At 47.8% G+C, this 18,647-nt stretch overlaps 1 protein-coding gene across 6 annotated transcripts in view; it reads left to right on the top strand.

Moving 5' to 3' along the window:
• The window catches only part of LOC124185439 (nucleolysin TIAR), a 272,445-nt gene that overhangs the window by 170,267 nt on the left and 83,531 nt on the right, over nt 1-18,647 (top strand). The window contains exon 1 of one of the 6 annotated variants that reach the window (XM_046576220.1): nt 6,210-6,637. The exons of the other annotated variants lie outside the window; for them this stretch is intronic. Coding sequence (XP_046432176.1) covers nt 6,436-6,637 — 202 coding nt within the window. The 5' untranslated portion in view covers nt 6,210-6,435. Of the gene's footprint in view, nt 1-6,209; nt 6,638-18,647 lie in introns of those variants that run through there. 6 annotated transcript variants of the gene reach the window in all.

Genomic DNA, 18,647 nt, shown 5'->3' with positions numbered 1-18,647 from the left:
TCCCCGCGTGTTTGTTCATAAAATGTAACTCGATTTCCACCCCTCGGCAGAGGGGGTGTGGGGGCGGTTGGAAGGGATAGATGTGGGAACCGCCCCCAAACAGCGGAAGCATCAAAATATTAGCATATTGATCAGGCTCCGGCAACCTCACCGGGCTCAACCTCTTAAATTTAGGAACATAAAACCCACTTAGCGTCAACAACCACTCCGGCGTCCTTTTTATACCGAACCTGATACCTCCGCAGCCCCCATTCGGCAGAGCCCCTCGTTTTAAGGATAAGAACGCGACGAAGCCACAGCGGTAAGATCCGCGCGTGCCTTCCGTAAATTGGCGAACCCCTGCACTGCGCGTCGTCTGTCTATGGGTACGATATTCGCGAAAAGGACGACGGAGATACGCTGATGGTTATGTTTGCGCTCCGCGGCCTCGCCTCGCCTTCGAAAGGTTCTTAGAGCTTCGCTGCTCCGGTTCCCGGGTCGCTGAATAATTGCAACCAGAGTCGCGCGTACCGTTGCGGGTCTCGAGAGGATCGTGCAGCCCCTATAACATATGTAGCTATCAGGGATTAGTCCTCGGCTGTCTCGGATATTCGACTCTATTGCGCGCTTCTACGAAATATTACGTGTCTCGCGCGTGGCGAGGCGGAGGGCGGCGATGGGGGGTTGGGGGAGGGGGGGGATAGTGCAGGGTAATAGTAGTCACAATGGTATAACCGTGCCTTGACTAATCCCGACTAATAGGGATCTACTTGTCGGAAAGGTCGGATGTACCGGAAGATGCCGCCCGGTCGCATTAGCTTCCTTCTCTTCCCTTCGCCCCTCTTCGCCCCCTCCCCGCATCATGCTTTCCCGATCCGCCAGCTCCTCCGGAGTTTCGGTTTCCGGCACAGCAGGCTTTGCGATATACGACAAGGGATGCGGCCCCCACTGTGAAATGCACTCACCACCCTCGGCTTCTCCACGCCCCCTCCCCGTCACCCTTTTTCTCATCTCACCCTCTCTCTCTTTCTCTCTCTCTCTCTCTCCCTCTGTCGATCTCGCTCTCGGTAAATCTGAGGCTATAGGTACTTGTGCTTCCCAGAGAGACGGAAAAACCGACGAATTTCAACGCGGAATACCCGCCCATCGTTACGGGGAGTGCTAAGTGCTTTTTATTACACATATTATTCGTTTTTTTCTACTTCACTTTATGCAAAGTTTTGGAATTTTGCTAAACGATGTGGTATAGTATACGTATGCATACATGTTTGTACCGATCGGACAATTTTTATACAGGGATAATCAGTCGAAGATGTTGGGAATTATGTAAACTGAAATTGAATTTCATATGAATTTTTTGATCCTACAGTTTTATTACAGATTTTGAATATATTCAAGTCAGAATTTGCAAGATGTCGCTGCTTACAGTCAGATTCGATAAAATTATGTAAACTGCAGCAGTCGTAAGGAATCGGATCAACTACTGCTCGGGTTTCATATCTTCTTCTTCTTCTTCTTCTTCTTCTGGGCTTCGGTTGTTACAGGAGAAAAGTCCTCTGAACGTCATTCAATCGAAAGATTTTTTTCAAGCTGCATACAAATTACTGCAATGTAATTAACGAATTATTCACTAAGTAATAATAACAAATTCCATGAGTTTATTTTATACCGTTTACACGCTTACAAGAAAACTAAAAATCTCCCGAGTTTGTTGGCAAATCTCAATTGCTTCTGTGTAAAAAAACGTTGTCTGAACGATTCGTTACAGCGCTACTGTAGCTTTCTCATCGTTATCGATGTATCCAATATAAATATTTCCTAAGCACAATTATCGAAGTATTTTCATTATTTCGGTATAACAATTTTAATCCAAAAGGCGTCGTAAGGGACAGCAAATTTGGTCCTAATAAAAGGGCGAGCTGTGTTATTAGAAAATTCTTCGGTACTTTCAACGTCGGTTCCTGGAAATCAGGCAGCGACTGGAAGCGATCGGAGGGGAAGATTATCACGTTAATTGCGTCTCGTTTTACGAATCCTTAAGAATTTCGGGTTTTCTTAGAGTGTCGGAGTAACGGTTTACGGGGACGGAGGTCGAGGCAAGAGTTGCGTGGTCGTTGAAACCCGATTACGGTGGACCGATTAAATTCTTACTTTCATCGACTGGTCCCGCCCGGGGTGGGTGAAGGTCGCCCCTTTGATCTCGGAATCACTGCCAAGCGCCAAGACCAAGACTCCGGACAGCCAGACCGCCGGCCTTCTCTCGGTCCGTCGGCCGCGGGCTTTCCACAATGTAACGGATCAAAGAAACAATATTTACCCTTTGCCGCAGAACTCGACCCGGCACGCGCCTGCCGTCCCATTTTCCACCCTCTCACCCTTTGGCTCACTGTCTTCGGTTCTCGAAAATTCAAACCTTCGTTAAGTACCGAAGCGATTCATCTGAGAATCCTCCGTCACGGCGGAGGGTTAATCGGTCAATATACGTCCTCTAAATTTCTCCGCCTCTACTTTTCTCTCCTCTCTGTAACATTTACATCGGCTGACATTCCTCTCTTTGTCCTGACGGTGGCTAAGGGATGCTCAGCGGTTTCTTGACCATTGGGATCCCCCACCCCTTTGCGATAGTGGATTATATTCTTCGTATATCACAGCGTACCAGGAGCAATATCGAAAATAAAATCAGAGATAAAAATATGCCGGCTTACGTGGGTGTTCCTGTGTTTGTGTGTCGATATGTTATACCCAACGGCAATGAAGCTGAGAGTGTTGGTGCTGGTCTGGAAATTCGTTGATTCAGCTCGTGTGATCAAATCACAATTCAATCCTCCCGGCACTTTACTGATAAAGTATAGTCGCAATTACATCGAGAAACCGGCTAGAATGGCAGCAGAGAACTTCCGGACCGTCGGAAAGGAATCCTTTTTTCTTTTTTTTTTTTTTACTTTTATTTTCTTGTCTTCTTCTACTTCTTATTCTTCTTCGTTACGCTTTCTACCGTATTTTACCGCCGCTAAAATATTATTCTTCAGGGGACCGCGGGTATGAATTAACTTTGATAAATGGGCAAATTATCGTATATATAACGGATTCAGAGGAACGTTATAATTATTTTCTCAACTTACGTTGACATTTTCAGGCTTATTACACGGTGGAGAATAGAAAGAAATCGTCGTAACGCGAGTCGACTTAATATTCAGGCCAGCGGAATGAAGTCGTTTTGATACTGATTTCAATTACCGAGAAGTTGGGCGACTTTGAAATTTCCGAGTCACCCGACAAAGATCATTGAAATTATTTCCAGGGAGAAATTGATTTCTCCACTTCGCTTATCGATCGTACACATTGTCCGTCTAGTTGAACCTTCAAGACATCAGCTTCGTCGATTTACTGCAGTATAAGTCGTTGATAACATTAGAAATTTCACATCTTCGATGAATATACTTAATTTCTCCCCGTGAAGCGTCTTGCATTTGGTATACAACGAACTGCAGCGTATGCAGGCAGGGAGCCAACGGTCTTCCCTGATCTCCGTTCGGTTGTCCGTCGAGGGACGGAAGGTTCGAAGCCTGGGGCTTGAGCTGAAATTAGGAGAAGGTACAGGGCTCACTCCGAGGGGACGAAAGGGTCGAATAGCCCCGGGGTTGCGGGGCGGGATCGGTTTCGAAATTTTCATCAATAGCACCGCGGAGTGGCGGCGGGGGCGGCGGGGGGGGGGGAGGAGGATGAAGGGCAGGGGTAGGGGGAGAGCCACTCTCGACCGGTAAAAAGCGTTAGTTACAAATCGCACCGAGCCGGCGAGCGAGTTCGTATTAGGGGTAATGGGCATTATCTCCATCGATCCCGGCTCAGCTCCTCCACCCCCGTTGCCGTTCCACTCCCCCTCCCTCCGTTCATCCCTCACCCCCGGCCATCCAGCGGCAAAAACGCGGGAGAACTCGTCCGTTATGGGTTTGGAGCAACGGGCTTCGGGATGATCACGTAGATGCCCGGATGCCCCTGCTGGATTCCCTGACGCCAGGGATTCCTCCTCGTCTCCGATCTCGTCGCGGCCGAATCTTCGGGTCATCGGCCGTCGTCGCGACGCCGACGCCATCCGAGACGCACTTGACACACCGACCTGCGAATCTGCGGTCGAAGCGGATTCTTCTTACACCTCGCTCTGTTGCCGCTTGAGGATCTATACGCGAGGCGAACAGTCCGCGAGGAAATCGCTAGAAGCAAAAGCTCGAACGGTTCGACTGAGGCTTGTCAGTTAATAAAATCCAATCTTGAAGGTTAAACGGTGATACGGAGGGGGATTTTCACGGCACTGAATTTCAACTACGGACACTTCGTCGGTTGGTGAAATAAATCTAATGTATAACAATCTTTGCAGAATCAATGATTGATAAAAATATCATTCGGCAAGAAAGAAATTATCGTTATTCCGTAATACAACCGCTCAGACTTTTGGAGAATTTATTCACGCAGAATAAAACGAGCTCTTGTTCTTCGAAATGGATTAAGTAATACGGATTTAATTGAGAAAGAATATGAGAATAAAGTGATTTCTAGCTGTGATTTTTTTTTACTTTTTTCTTAAAAATCTTCTCGACTCGGCTGAGAGCCTCTTACATTTTCGGGCTGCGTTCGCCGGAAGCTTGATCGCTACGTCGTTAATAAGGAGGTTAAAAGAGGAAAGAAAATAGATAAATAAGACCCAACAATAGAACCAGCTGACTAATTCCTACTCGAATTATCCGCTTATCGCTCAAATCCGCAGATAATAGGCTTATCTCCGTGTCTTGGTAGCGCGTTTGTCAATGTTTCCGGCCTTTTCCTCTCCTTCTCTCTCTCTCTCCCTCTCTCTCTCTATCTTTCTCTTCCACTCTCCATCGTTCGTATTTTGTGTTTCTTTTCGCGCTTCGCTCGCTTACTTATTCCTTAATTCCGGCATCAACCATCTCCGAATTATCACGGAGTCGGCTCGAATTCCTCGGGGATCGAGATCACCTCTTTCTGCGGGCACGGATATGCCTACGCAGCCAACACGCGAGAAAGATATCCGATACCGTCGGCGATGAGACCTGTTGAGTATCCCGCGTCGACACCTTTATACGATATAAATTATTGGTCGGATAAAAACAGAGTGAAATTCTCCCACCGAACCCCGCTCGTATCTTGAATTGCCTGCGTGTCCAGTTGGAATTTTCTTTCCTGCTGACGACGGCGGTACGAGCTTCTGTTGAAATTATTCACACACATACGTTACACGTGCTGACGGTTGAAACAAGGAAATTCCCGGAAGACTTTACGTTGACGGGAAAACTATTTTCACGTCATTGTTTAATTATATTAAAGTATCGAAATCAAATATACGTAGTTACGTTTTTGTTTTGTCTTGGAAAAAATTATTTCATAAATTTTACGTACGTACACATCCGTCGAACATGTTGATTCTATAAAATTGATTAAATCCAGTAACGAAAATGAGGTGAAGAGAGAATTAAAAGGATAAAAAAAAATGAAACAAACAACAATTTTCCCCACCGATCAAAGTTCAACGGCGAAAAAGAATCCTTCTACGTACAACAGCTGAGATTCGAACCTTGCCTAACGTTATCATAGTAAAAGGCTTGCAGGTTTTATACATCGACGCGTATTGTCAGCGGAAAAAAATATCCGTCGACGCATCAATATTCCGTGGGAGACACTGGCGGTTGGAAAAAGTAGTACGCGACGATTACTGTACGTTACAGAATCGCGGCATGTACTGAAATCCGGCTGTCACCTGGAAGCCGAGTCGTATCGCTGCGTGACGTAGGTATGAAACAGAATCAGCGCGGTCAGCCGCGTCGGGCGTGTAAACATTATTACGTATCAACACACCGCGTGACCGTGTGTGTTCGTTGAAACAGCTCCTGGTTTCGCGAGTGAGCGAAACTAGAATATAGAAGCAGCGAAAAGAATGCGCGTCGCGTCCTTATCTCCGCTTCTCCGCTTCTCCGCTTCTTCGTTTCGCCGTTTCGCTCCAACTCGCGTCTTACAATTCCGACCGTCCGTTTTCACGCCGAATAACAACGATTGTCCAGCAAGCAGACCTCCTCGGCTATCGCGGTACCCGCGTCGCAATCACAGGCGGGCAAACAAGAGGCACCCGTTGACTCGTGACGCTTCCGTCCTCCGCTTCCGGTCCGCCGACCGCACCGTTTCCTGCCGTGCCCCGACGCAGCGCTAGCCCGACAAGTCGTCGCGCATTCGCGCTATCGTCTCCATGCGGTACGCCAGCCTTTCTTGCAGGCTACACCACGCGGTCCGTTTTCGCAGCGTGGCGAAACGGTGAAACGGTGAAACGGTGCTGCGCAGTTTAGTGCAGTGAGTGCAGCAGCGAACGGATTTACTCCTCTACACACCCCACCCCACCCCACTCCTCCCCACCCCCCACCACCACCCCTACTCCCGACTACCGAGGATCAGATGGCGCTCGCCCCTGGGAAAAACAAGCTGAAAATGGGGGGTGCTGGCCGATACTACGGGGCCTATCTTCTCTACGACGTCGCCAACTCCCGGCTGACTTCGCTTCGCGCCAAAGTTCCGCCGCAGGCAGCTTCGGGTCTTGGTCCAGCGGTGCCGCCGCTCCAGGCGTCTGCAAGCTCACCTGTTCACGTCCAGAATCCCCGTGAGTTCGTTTCTTGGTTTTTTTTTTTTTTTTTTTTTTATTCGCTTTCTTAATATTATTTACCGCCAGCTTTGCGGTGACTCGCACTCACTCGAAATACGAAGGCTCTTTGGTCTCGAACGCGGGTTGCGCTATCGCCCCTCGTTTCCGCGTGCGATACGCCTTATCAATTTTCTCGGCATTGTAACGAGTCCAAAGCGTGGATGGTGAACCCTCGATGACCGTTGAACGCTCCGAATTTTCAATTCAACGCTCCGTTTGCTCGGGCTGATATGCTCGAACCGCTTTTTACAATCTTACATGTCGCTAAAATTTGGTCGCAACTTTTTTTCATACGATTTTCGAACGGTGATTTATCGTTGTTACTTGATCGTTCCGTCGATCCGAGAATAAAAATATTTGAATTCTAATCCAACGACCAAGTTATCATTACCGACAGATAAACTTTATCTGAAAGTAGAATTTAGAAACATATTTAGCTCGTGCTAGGAAAAACACGTAGAATTGGAATAATCTCACATCGTTTGACCTGGATAAACTTTTTTCCCCCGTTTAATGAACACACATTTTAGTCGCGACGAGTGAATAGGTAATTTTTCTCTGCCACATTAAATATATATAGTAATCTCGGCTTACGGTTCGCGAAAACAAAAACACGAAAATTGAAAAGGAAAACAATGACTCTTGTGGTGAGCTTTTGATGAGAATAAGGCGTCTGATTTTCCGACCGCTGGTTTTAGTGAATTAATTATAACATTTCGAGGGATGCGCCGTGGCAACTCCCGCGAGGATATGCACGCGGTTTTTACGGCGAAACCGAGACCGCCGGCTGGGATTAAATGGTAAAATATCACTCGGTCCGAGGACTCCGGTGCTTGCAAGCTCCGGCATTTGAGAGTCGGAGAGCGAGAGAGGGAGAGAGAGAGAGAGAACGATGGGACGAACGTGACCGAAATATTATTACGTATATACCTAGCTTATACGGGGCGCCGTAGCAGAAGTCGTCGAGTCTAGATTCGAGAGAGCGGCTTATACGCGACTATCCGAAAAATGCGAGCCAAATAAAACTCCCTTCTCGGTTCTCGGAAAGGCTTAAGACTTCCTCGAGGTTCCAGCAGGGAGTCGCGGTTTTCCGCAGTCCTCGATGTCCGAGGTTTGTGTATTTTTCCTGTTTTGTTCCGTCGCGGCGCCTTTTCCACTCGTGCAACCCTGCAGCTTTCCGTGCCTGCCATTGCTTTCTGTGAAATCTCATTTCCGCATGGCCATGTTCAACGTATTTCCATCCTTAATGAGCCTCGTAAAGAATAACATAATACGCGAAATTAACAATTAAGAGCCGGGCGTTCTGTACCCGAGCAGCTACCGAGGCTGCGGGGGGTGGTTCGTTGGTTTTACTTCGCGTATAACCGGCCCCCGTGTAAGCGAGGGTAATTAACTTCCAGCCCGTGTAACGCCGGTTCACCTCTTCTCAAAGCGCCGAGCGAGAAGAAAGCCTCGGTGTACCTACACCCCACTTGACCCCAAGAAAAAAAACACACCAACGTCTCTGACGTTTCAGCCAATCTTTTATTACGGGAACTCAAATCGCTATCTCGATTCCTATCGTCGTAATTTGATTTTAAAAAATTCAGCCTTATTCCCCTCAATCCGATCAACGGCTACCTCTGGGGTGAGAAAGTAATTCAGAATCGATTCGATTGTCAGGATTTTTTTTTGTCCTTTAACTTGACAGACTTGTTCGGTCAAAGTTTTAGGAAAAAAAAAGCATACAGGTTTATTCTCATCACAGTTATTGGGCTTCTTTTCACGCAAGCATTTAAATTGCTGTCCAATATTTGTATACTATACTATTTTGCATCAGCTGGCTTCTTCCTGCATTTTATACCCATGATCGCAATTAGGAATATCAAAATGATATAAAAACACGGTAAAGTTTGTTCAAAATGGCGTTTCGCGTGTGATTGTAGGCACAAGTCCTTAGACGCGTGTCGCTCAGAATCAGATCGACAATTGGAAAGCGCGAGCCGCAGAGCTGCAGATTTGCAGCAGACGGATTTTAACGAGCTATTGTTTCCGCACTGAGAGCCAAGAAGTTTTACGACTGGTTACGCTTGCGGACGGATCGAGCTCGCTAGGTTTTAATTAAGATAAAGGGAATACTTCGATCCGAAGTCGGGCAGTTGGGTCGGAAAAACGGTCTCGGTTATTTCCACTCGTTCCACTCTCGCTCCGTGGTCCGGAATCCCGAAACCTAGATCATGTCCCTTGGCAGAGGTAAGGAGGCGCAGAGGTTGGGCTTGCCGGGTGGAACGAGCATACGTTAGGGGTTCGTGGTAAATTCTTATAAATCAAAAGCCGACCTCAGCCGCCGCCCGTGATGGGGGATGAAAAAGAATGGTGAAAAAGCGATGATTTACTCGCGGGGCGTTCGTTCCTTCGTTCGCACCTTGAACGAGAAACTTGTCCATCTCGCAGATTAACAAGCCCCGCGCAACGTTTCGCCGGCGGTATGAATTATCATCCGTAAACATTCCGTCTCTCCGATATTGTACAAATGATTTCTGGACCGTCGCTTGGCAAAGGAATTCAGAAGGAGAGACGCGCCAGCTGCGGGAAAATTTTCTCTGCTCGATAGTTTTCTCGGTGTCGTCGCAGCGCGCGGTTATTTATGCGAAAGCGGCTTAAAACAACCCTCGAGTCACCCCGCTGCATCCGGGCCAGCTTCGCGTGTGCTTCCCCTTTTGTTTGAGCCGAGTTAATAAATCACGATTAGTTTATAAATAGTTGGCAACAAAGTACAGAACCGACTCTTATAGCGTCTTGTTATGCCCCGGATAAGAGGCCGGGGAATTAGTAATTATTTTTCGCAACCTTTAAAGGTTGCATCGAGAATCGACGCCTGTAGGTCTGTAGGCATATCCGCGACCTCGAATTAGAAAAGAATTAGGCGACAATAATCGCCGACGGATATATACAACCTGTCGCGCAAATGTGAGACTCCCATTAATCGCGAACACCCGTATATAGGAAGGGATGGGGCTGCTTCGACGGGGATATCGATAAATAAATAAATATACAGCCGGGGGTGTCCCGCGGAATTTTATATTCGCCGAATGCCCCGCGATCCGGCGGCTGTATCGAGGAATATTCAAACAGCCATTACTCACATTTTGCATGAAAAATTTTTATCCTATTGGCGCGAGTCACGCGGTCTCCGGATATTATTCGGGCTTCTTCTTCTCCTTCTTCTTCTTTTTCCTTCTTTTTCTCTTTCTTTTTCCAATGAGATCCGCTCGTATTTTCCGTGTACCCGTAACGCGAATACCTTATTATTATACCGTTTTTGGCGTTGCTTTCTTTCCGCCCAAAATTGTCGCGTCGAATTTTATACACGAACAGAACAAAACGCGATAAGCTGCTTCCAGCCGCACGGAGATATCGCTGAAGAAAATTTAATCTAAAACTTGGTCAGCTCGCGCGACACCTGGAAACATTTATCTGGCCTAACGACGCAACTCCGTCCTCGCAACGCTGCGGTTGGAAATCCACGGAATCAGTAAGCCCCCCCCACTCCTATTGTCGGCATCGTTCCCCGTTTTTTGTCTGGACCACCTTTTTGAAAAATAGTACAAATTTTTAAAAATAAACGCTCGCGGGTCACTCCGATCGAAGTTGACTCGAAGACTAAGCTTTTACTAAATTTTGTGAAATCGTTTCGGTTTCGATGACAATTTTAACAGGAATTTCAATAGAATTAATCGTTCGTCGTTTATCCACCGCGATTGAAAAATGTTTGCCCTTTCGCTTGCCGACACCTAAAATAAATATCTGACAAAGTTTTCTTTGAAGCGGACTAAATTACCAGAGCAAACACGTACTTGGCGAAGGGGCCGAGGCTTACATGTATATCCTTGGGGCGAATAAACAAGGGCGGTTGGCCGTCCGCTACGCAGATCGGGAAATTGGGGCTGCTGATGCCGCGACGGCGACCGTTCGTGAGTCAGACCCGCCCCTTCCCACGAGCCGAACGGGGGTTTGACCTACCCCAACGGGGTCGATCTCAATTCCCGGTAATCGTCGCCGAGTCTTGTACGATTCGGTTCGAGTCGAGGATCGACGGGGTGCGCGATTCCCGGAGTCTCGGAGTCTGTGCTGCGACGTGGGGGCGGATTGGGGGTGGGGGTCAAATCGGCCTCGAGGCTTTTATAATAAACGCGTCCGAATTACAAGTTTCATCAAAACTTACACGGTGAAAGTAATTAAAGGTATTCGTGTCCTCCGGTAATTAGCTCGCGGCTTTACCCTCTGGCGCATATATATGTTACAGTATATACATATGTACACATGTATACGTATATATATATAGTTATGTATACAAACATGTATTGCAAATATATGTACATAATACGAGTACCCGCATTTCATGGCACGCCATGCTTTTAAAACTAATCGCTACACCGGGCACACATAAATATAAACCGTCCCCCGCCACTCCACCCCCTACCCCGTCAACCGCGACGACGGTAGGAAACTTTGCGGACATAAGTGTCACATTGTTATTAGATGTAGGTATAACGGTATGGTTATACATGTGTGTGTACATATTTATACCGGCTTCTGGGTAAATAAAAGTCGGGTATGTTTGCGGTTGTGCCGGGGGATGACGAAGAGAGAAGGGGGGAGAGGCTGGTGCACAACCCCCGATTCAACCCCCACCTCGACATCTCTCGCCCCGTTCCCCTATATCCTTGTTACTTCACGACTCGACGTTCATAAAACTTTTCCCTCCGGCTAATATCCGCCCCCCCACCCCCACCTCATCCCCCCAACCCTCACCCGCCCCCTCCCTGCCTTCCGCCAACGGCACAATGCTCGCCGCTGTTATAATATGTATATATATATATATATGTGGATATATGTATATATTGTATATAATGTATGTATATGTATATTACATAGCGATATTGGCACCTGGCACTGATTCTTCCACACAAAACTGAATTCAAATTGCATTCTTTTATACGATTGCGCCCCTCCAGGTTGTTGTATTTCACGTTGTGTGACGACGATGATTGGAATTACGGTCTAGAGTCGCATGTATACGTATATCGACGTTTCTTGAAAGTCATAGGGTGGATTCAGTTTTGAATCTTTCCAAGAGAAAATAGAAAAAAAAAAAATTCTCTTCAATTGAAAATTAGGAATTGGGCACACGATCCAGACGAAGAAAGATACTTGAAACACGAGAAAGGGATAAATACGAGAAGAACAGTAACTAGGAATGGAAGATAAAGGAAGGAAGAGAAGGACGTGGAATTCCGTGCGATACTTGTGAGGAAGAAAAAAGGAGAGAAAATTATTCATACGAAAGTCTGACTCTCCGCATCCGCAAAGGTCAATTTATGGGCTTTAGCCACGGTAGGCCGGAGTTCGAGTTTCCGTATTTGAGCTTAGGCCCCGGCGCTCCGCGTTTCATCCCTCGCTAGCCTGAGCAGTTCTCTGGGAAACTTTTCAAGCGGGTACATAATATCAGCTTTTAAAGCTGGAATTTCCATTCGTAAATACCGAGTTTAGCAAGGTGTACGTACCTAAAGATCGTTTCAGACTTATATACGCTGATTCCGAAGGGGATGTTTTTTTATCATCCCCCCTCTCTCATTCTTCTCTATCCCTTTTCCTGTTGTTTGAGCGCTGCTTAAAGCCGCCGATACCGTATAACGGATGAATCGACGACAGACTGAATATGCAATTGATATCCCTGAAAATTCTCACTCCAACAGCGAATATCGAATGCTACGGTTTTTCAGCACGCGAGGAACGGACCGCCCTTTTCCCCCTGGCATAAAAATTCACGCCATTTCAAAACAGCAGGCCGTTGGCGAGTACCGTTTTTGTAAAAAGCCATTTCCGATTTCAAAGGCAGACCGCTGTGTGAACACAAATCAAATTGTCCGAACGAGGGGTGCGGATGAATTTTTTGAATATTTCATAATCACCGTTAGCATACTTCGACCGAGCGAATTCACATCAATGTAATTGTTTGTCGAAACCTAGTAAACAAAAGGGGGTCCCGCGTTGATTATTCGAAAAATCAATCAAACCCCGCTCGGCGTGATCGCAATACCTACGACTCTTGAGATAGAAATTACAGCTAAACATCCAACACCCCGGCTTTCTTCGACTCGAACAGCTTCTCAAATCTCAACCTAGCGGATTCCTCGAGGAAATTCCGAGCTGCATTGCATCCATTGCATTTCTCCAGGCTCCGGAGCGCAGGAAGCGTCAAAGAATAGTCGGGGGTGGAGAGAGGCGGAAGCCGGCGGACTAACTGCCTAGGCGGTAGTTAGCGGCTAGACGACGACGACGACGACGATGCCGGGGGCGGCACGGCAGGGCGAGTGCGGCGGGGAGATAGGTAATTCGAACGGGGCTAACCTGGGCTAACCCGGCTAAGCCGACGGGGGCCGATCCGCGACTCGGTAAAACGGGAGCAAAACGGTTAGATTGAAGAAAGTCGGGATGGCGAACGGGTGGCGGAGTCGGAGGGGGGGGAGGTGGGTGGGTGGTGGGGGAGGGGTAATAGATAGGGTGGCCCGCGAATACGAGATGAGCCCCGGAGATGAGAGCGCTGCGCTAGCGATGCGGCCGTGACTAATTCGTCAATTAGGCTAAGCCCGCGGCGGCCAGCCCGAAACTGAAAATCCCACTTTGGGGACAATAATTTATCAGAGGAAGTCGGCCCCTCGGACAATTTTTCCTAATACCTCCACCGCCGCCGCCGCCGCCGCCGCCGCCACGCGGATTCCCCGTGATACCTCTCTACGGATATTAGTCAACCGGGCACGCGTAAATTATAATCCTCCCTGGTGGCCTCGTTTTATTTATCCCCCCGGATCTTTTCCTCCCTCGGCTGCAACGCGGCTCGATGCCGCGACGACACGGCGTTACTTCGTCGTCCAGCTTCTGGCGTCGTTCCTGAATTTTACGAGCGAACCTTTAGGTGTCAACCGCGGTAGCGAATTCTTCCCCCGTCGTTGCGACAGAGCCAAGATCACCAACGCAACCGACGCACGCTTTTGAGTTTCAACCCTTGAGATTTTCGATCGACGGTTGCGCGTCCGTGTAATTATTATTTAGCGATTAGTACGCCGTGAAGCTGTTGGCAAAAGTCAATTTACCACCTAGTTACGTAAATTAGATTGTTACAGGCGTTGACAACTTGTGGGATATGTCCGTTTTTTTTCTTTTTTTTCATCTTCTTCTTCCATGCCCCCTCTGAATACGAGAGGCGACGCAACGCCGGGCTCACCAGACTGAGCACAGTTTCATAAATTCTCGTTTGGATAATTTGACTTACAGGCATTTTATATCCGCCTTCACTCCTCGGTTTCACCCTCCCACTCTCTCTCTCTCTCTATCTCTCGCCCGTTATTGCGATGGCTGAGAAAGGCCGGAGCACATATTTGCCGCAGATTCTTCCTATTTACGTTTTCTTTTTTTCCTCCCTCTCTCGGGTCCCCCTCCTTCCGCACTCACCCTCCTCCTTTTACCGAGCTTTTCCGCAAGTTCCTTTCTCCTTTTTTCCTCCCTCTTCGGCCAGGGATGACTCGGCCCACCTCGTTCCTTCTGCTTTATTCTAAACGCTCGACACTCCCACCCTCGTTTCACCCTTACGCAGACAATCCTTAACGCGTATTTCCTCCACCCTCCAAAACCCCCACCCGAGATTAGGCCAAATTCCCGCAAGCGATTCGGCCTAATCACGCTTCATGGAAGACGCGCTGTCTCGTCTCAGCGACGCTGCTTTGGGGAGCCGAAACCAAAACTGGATCAATTTTCATATCACCGAAAATTTTCAACGCTAAACTTCCGAACGAAATTTACGGGTTTTTTTTTCAAACAACGTTTCGCCCTTTCCTACCCTCGGTGCGGGAAGAGGGGGAGGGTAATTCACCCTGAACGTCGGCATGGGCTCGCACACTACGACGTACCGCCGTAATACATTTGGGACCTGTACACCGCGCATAGTAAATGGATTGACCAATATTTGCGGGCTTTTGGCAAACAATCAAACAAACAGGAACTGTTTCCCATGCTCGAACGCTAAATGTTAGTTAGCGCAGCTCAGGTGTGTGTCATTCCCATTAGTAGTTGCGGTGATTGTCCCACACCGACTACCGTGCATATAACTACCTTAATTTTGTACAACGTTACATGTATATGTATGTTATATAATATAGTTTCACCTGCACATTATTCTGAAAGTCTATTGTTCCTTCTCAATCATCGTGACGTTTGACATTCACTGTTTAAAACGTTCATTGTGACGTTTCAGTCAGAATTATCTGGTGAAAAATTTGTTTGGCAAGGTGTCGGAAGAGGAATTGAAAATCTGAAATTCAATTCTTCTATACAATATTGGTATCGTACAAATGTTTTATAACTACAGTTCGATTCTTCTACAAGGAATTTTTGATACTCCTGTATGAAATATGTTGAAATTGTGTCGAAAATTGCCGATACACCTGTTATAGGGGTCTTGAATTTCAACATCGTCGATATTTATATCTACGTACATACACAGGAATACGTACGAAAAGTGGTTACAGAAATCAATTGTAGTATAAGAAGTTGCCTTACTCAACTGAAACAACAAAGTTGCCGTTGGCATGGCGTCAGCTTATTTCTGCTGTAGGTAATTGCTGCAATTACAATATCCAACAGTCGCCGTCGTTTATTTTGCGGTAACTCGTTCGTGCAGTAATGTATTATATACAATTGCAACAACTGCGCTTTCGCCGAGAATGAATCAATACCTCTTGACTCGCGTAACCGGTTTTAAAGAAAAACGCTCGTCTCACGAGCTTCGAAATTTTACTCGAAAATTTCTATTTCACACAACCGGTTTAGGTCACCTATATTATACTCTGATTCAGGAACAAACTTTCCCTTCCAAGCGGAATCTCGATTTAAGTAGCAAAAATTCAAACGAAACGCACTCCCGGGCATGGCGAAATAATAATATCGGACGGGGTCCGAGGGAAAATACAGGGACGTGTGTTTAACGGGTTAATAATAACCGCGTATACAAGGGGCAAATATAACTCAACCGCTGTGACCGAAATTTCGCTAATATTCAGATAATTAATATGACAAAGGGGCGGGGAACGAGTCTGGCTTTGTTGCACTTTGCTTGTGGGGCGGTTTTGATTCGTGGTGCGTCTGCATTTGGAATTCGCGACGCGGGGAATCGTGGTATTTATATTCTCCGTGAGGGGATGACGAGAAATGAAATCGGGGGTGGAACGCGGAACGCGGCGAGGAATCGGTCAGCTGTCGCTTAAGCGCGAGCGAAATTCGGGTATAAAAAGCAGCGATCATCTCGCGGGCGACATTCATATTCATCCGACGTAACCCTGCCGAATAATTATACATACAAGAGAATGGCCGGGGGCGGAAATCGCGAGCGAATGGATGCAGCGGTTAACAATATTACCCGCTGGTGTACCTACGCCTCGCATTTCGGATTTCAAATTATTTGCTTCACGCCGCCGGGTTTGCTTTTGTTTCAATGTTGACCCGCCGCCCCCCATTTGCTTCGTTATTATTCGACCGAGGATAAATCTTCCACCCTCCCACCCCTGGTGGACTGTTTTAGGGTGAAGATATCCGCTGATTTGATCCTCTGCTCGTTGGTCTTGAGTCGACTTTGAAAGGCACTCCAAAACGCGGAACAAGACCAAATTTTGCTCGAAACGTGGTCCGAGAGTCTAGCTTTTGGATCGAGACAGCGATCCATGCGTTTCGTCGTTCTTATTTAATCAACCTCTTGTGCTTTACAAACACAATCACATCGGTGGGTAAGATCTGAGCGGAAGTTACGGAAGTAAACAGAATCATCTGCCGACGAAAATTTCCTGCACCACGGTTAAATTACACGTTTAATAATGCACTCGACGCACAATTTATTCACTTTGATTCGATTCGAGATTGAGATGTTGAAATACATACCTGCGTATAATGGAGCTATCAAGCGGTAACTTTGTCGCGGTAAATTGAATTTTCACTGCCGGGTAAAAATTTTCCACTCAAGTTATAATGAACCCATTCGTTACGTAACCGCGGGAGATTAATTGCGTAATTATACGGGTAAATTTTTCACGGATTGAATGCTCGATGAAAATAATAACGCGGGGGCAGTTTTCTCTACTCGATGAGAAGAAAAGAGAACACCAGTGTGAAAAAGTTGAAAAATCAGCATTGTTCCTAGCTGGGAACTTTTCGTTCCGTTTTCCGCTATTTTTCGAAACTCTGATTTGCCAATATCGCTGTTCCCGTAACGCGGCGTCGCGTCGGTTGCCATGAAAGCGAACGAATCCTAGCAAAGTTGAGACCCACTGAATGGCTGAATGTGTACCCGGGCAGCCAAACTCGTCTCCAGAGGCGGAGGAAACGGCAGCCATTTCCTGGTGACGCCGAGACGCCCGGGTACCGACCGAATGGCTGCATATCCCTGAAATATTTCGGACATCCGAGGGCGAAGGGGCAGCGAAATACCGGCCATCTTCTTTCTCCTTATCTTCCCTTCGCCCCAAGTTTAACAAACATTCGGTCCGAGTCCAGGCGAGTCTGCAAAGATTTCTGGAATCCTGGCTAAGGATTTTCGTATAAGGTCGAGAACCTTGTCTCGTCTGTTTCTGGAATCCGCAATAACGAAACAGCCAAAATTGCAAATTATCCGGATAACAATTAGAGGCGGTAAATTCATTGCCCACGGTGTATAAAACCCAGCGAGGTCCAGGACTTGGCAATCTTTCAGCGCGGAATGCTGGGAGCTTTTTGGGTCGAGGTGAAAATTACAGACAAATCAAAATCTTGGCCAGACGGGGAGACAGCTGGGTGAAAATTTGCGGACCACGCGATGCACGCGGAATTCGCGTCTCCGTCGACGAAGGTATCAGCCGACGACGATCTCGACGTATCCGAGAGGCGACGAAATCTCTCCGCAGCTCACTTGGCCGTCCAGGGATTCTGCAACGGAGCGAGGAAAGCTGCATCCTTCGGAGAGCTGTAAGGGACGAGGGTCGCGGTAAGGGGTGAAAAGGGGGAGGGAAGAGAGTCTCCGGCGCGAGCTCAGCGATTCTCTACTCGTCGGTTTTTTCCCAAGAATTTTTTGCATCCCACCCCGCCAATATTTGCTCACGGGATCGTTCGGCTTATCTTGGCGGGCGGCGGCGGCGCGACGCGCGGGGTGAAAGCCAAGTTGGTTCTGATTTGTGCAAACTCGACTACCGCATCGTGCCCGACTCTCCTCCCGCTCCCGGGCTTACATATTCATCGACCCGTGGTTAATTACGATATTGGTCCCAAGACGTCGGCCGCCTTCGTTCCGCACGCCTCGAAGTTACGGACGAGTCGCGGGACGGGCCTCGATCCCGATCGATACTACCTACGCGGCTTAGTCGAGGCGTTTCTGATGTAACCGCGAGCCCAAGCGTCCCGCCGTCCCTCACGTGTGTCGCCTATCAATGCGCGTTATTTAGCGCGGATCTCGATCATGCCTGCCGCGTCTATCACCGAACTCGATCGAAAGACGACGACGAGTATGCAAACGGATATCCGCCACCCTTCCAACGGCCAGCGAGCGGTCTTATCCTGTATCGGGAGCTTCTCCTTGCCTCGTTGGAATGGGATGCGATGGGATGGGATGGCAGGACGGCTCTGCGTCGCCTCTGTACCAAAGGTGAAAGCCTCGCGAGTTATGGTGCAGCTCCTCTCCCTTGGTGATACCGCGCTCCCTCGCGATTCTTGAAATGTCTTAACCCCTCCTTCTCCTCTCCCGCTCTTGTCCCATCACGGGTTTCATCCATTCCACGATATATAGGTCGGGGACTCGAATCATTTTCGCGAACTTAGACGTCGCGGAAAATTGACGGCGCAGGTAACGGGAACTCGTTTTTCACTTGTACAATTTTCGGCATGGTGGTTAAGGAGAATCGTGCGGTCTACT

Source organism: Neodiprion fabricii, chromosome 6 (assembly GCF_021155785.1).
Source record: "Neodiprion fabricii isolate iyNeoFabr1 chromosome 6, iyNeoFabr1.1, whole genome shotgun sequence".
Classification (NCBI taxonomy): Eukaryota; Metazoa; Arthropoda; class Insecta; order Hymenoptera; family Diprionidae; genus Neodiprion; species Neodiprion fabricii.
Note: the sequence above shows the minus strand (reverse complement) of the source record. Positions and strands in the feature narration are given on the sequence as shown.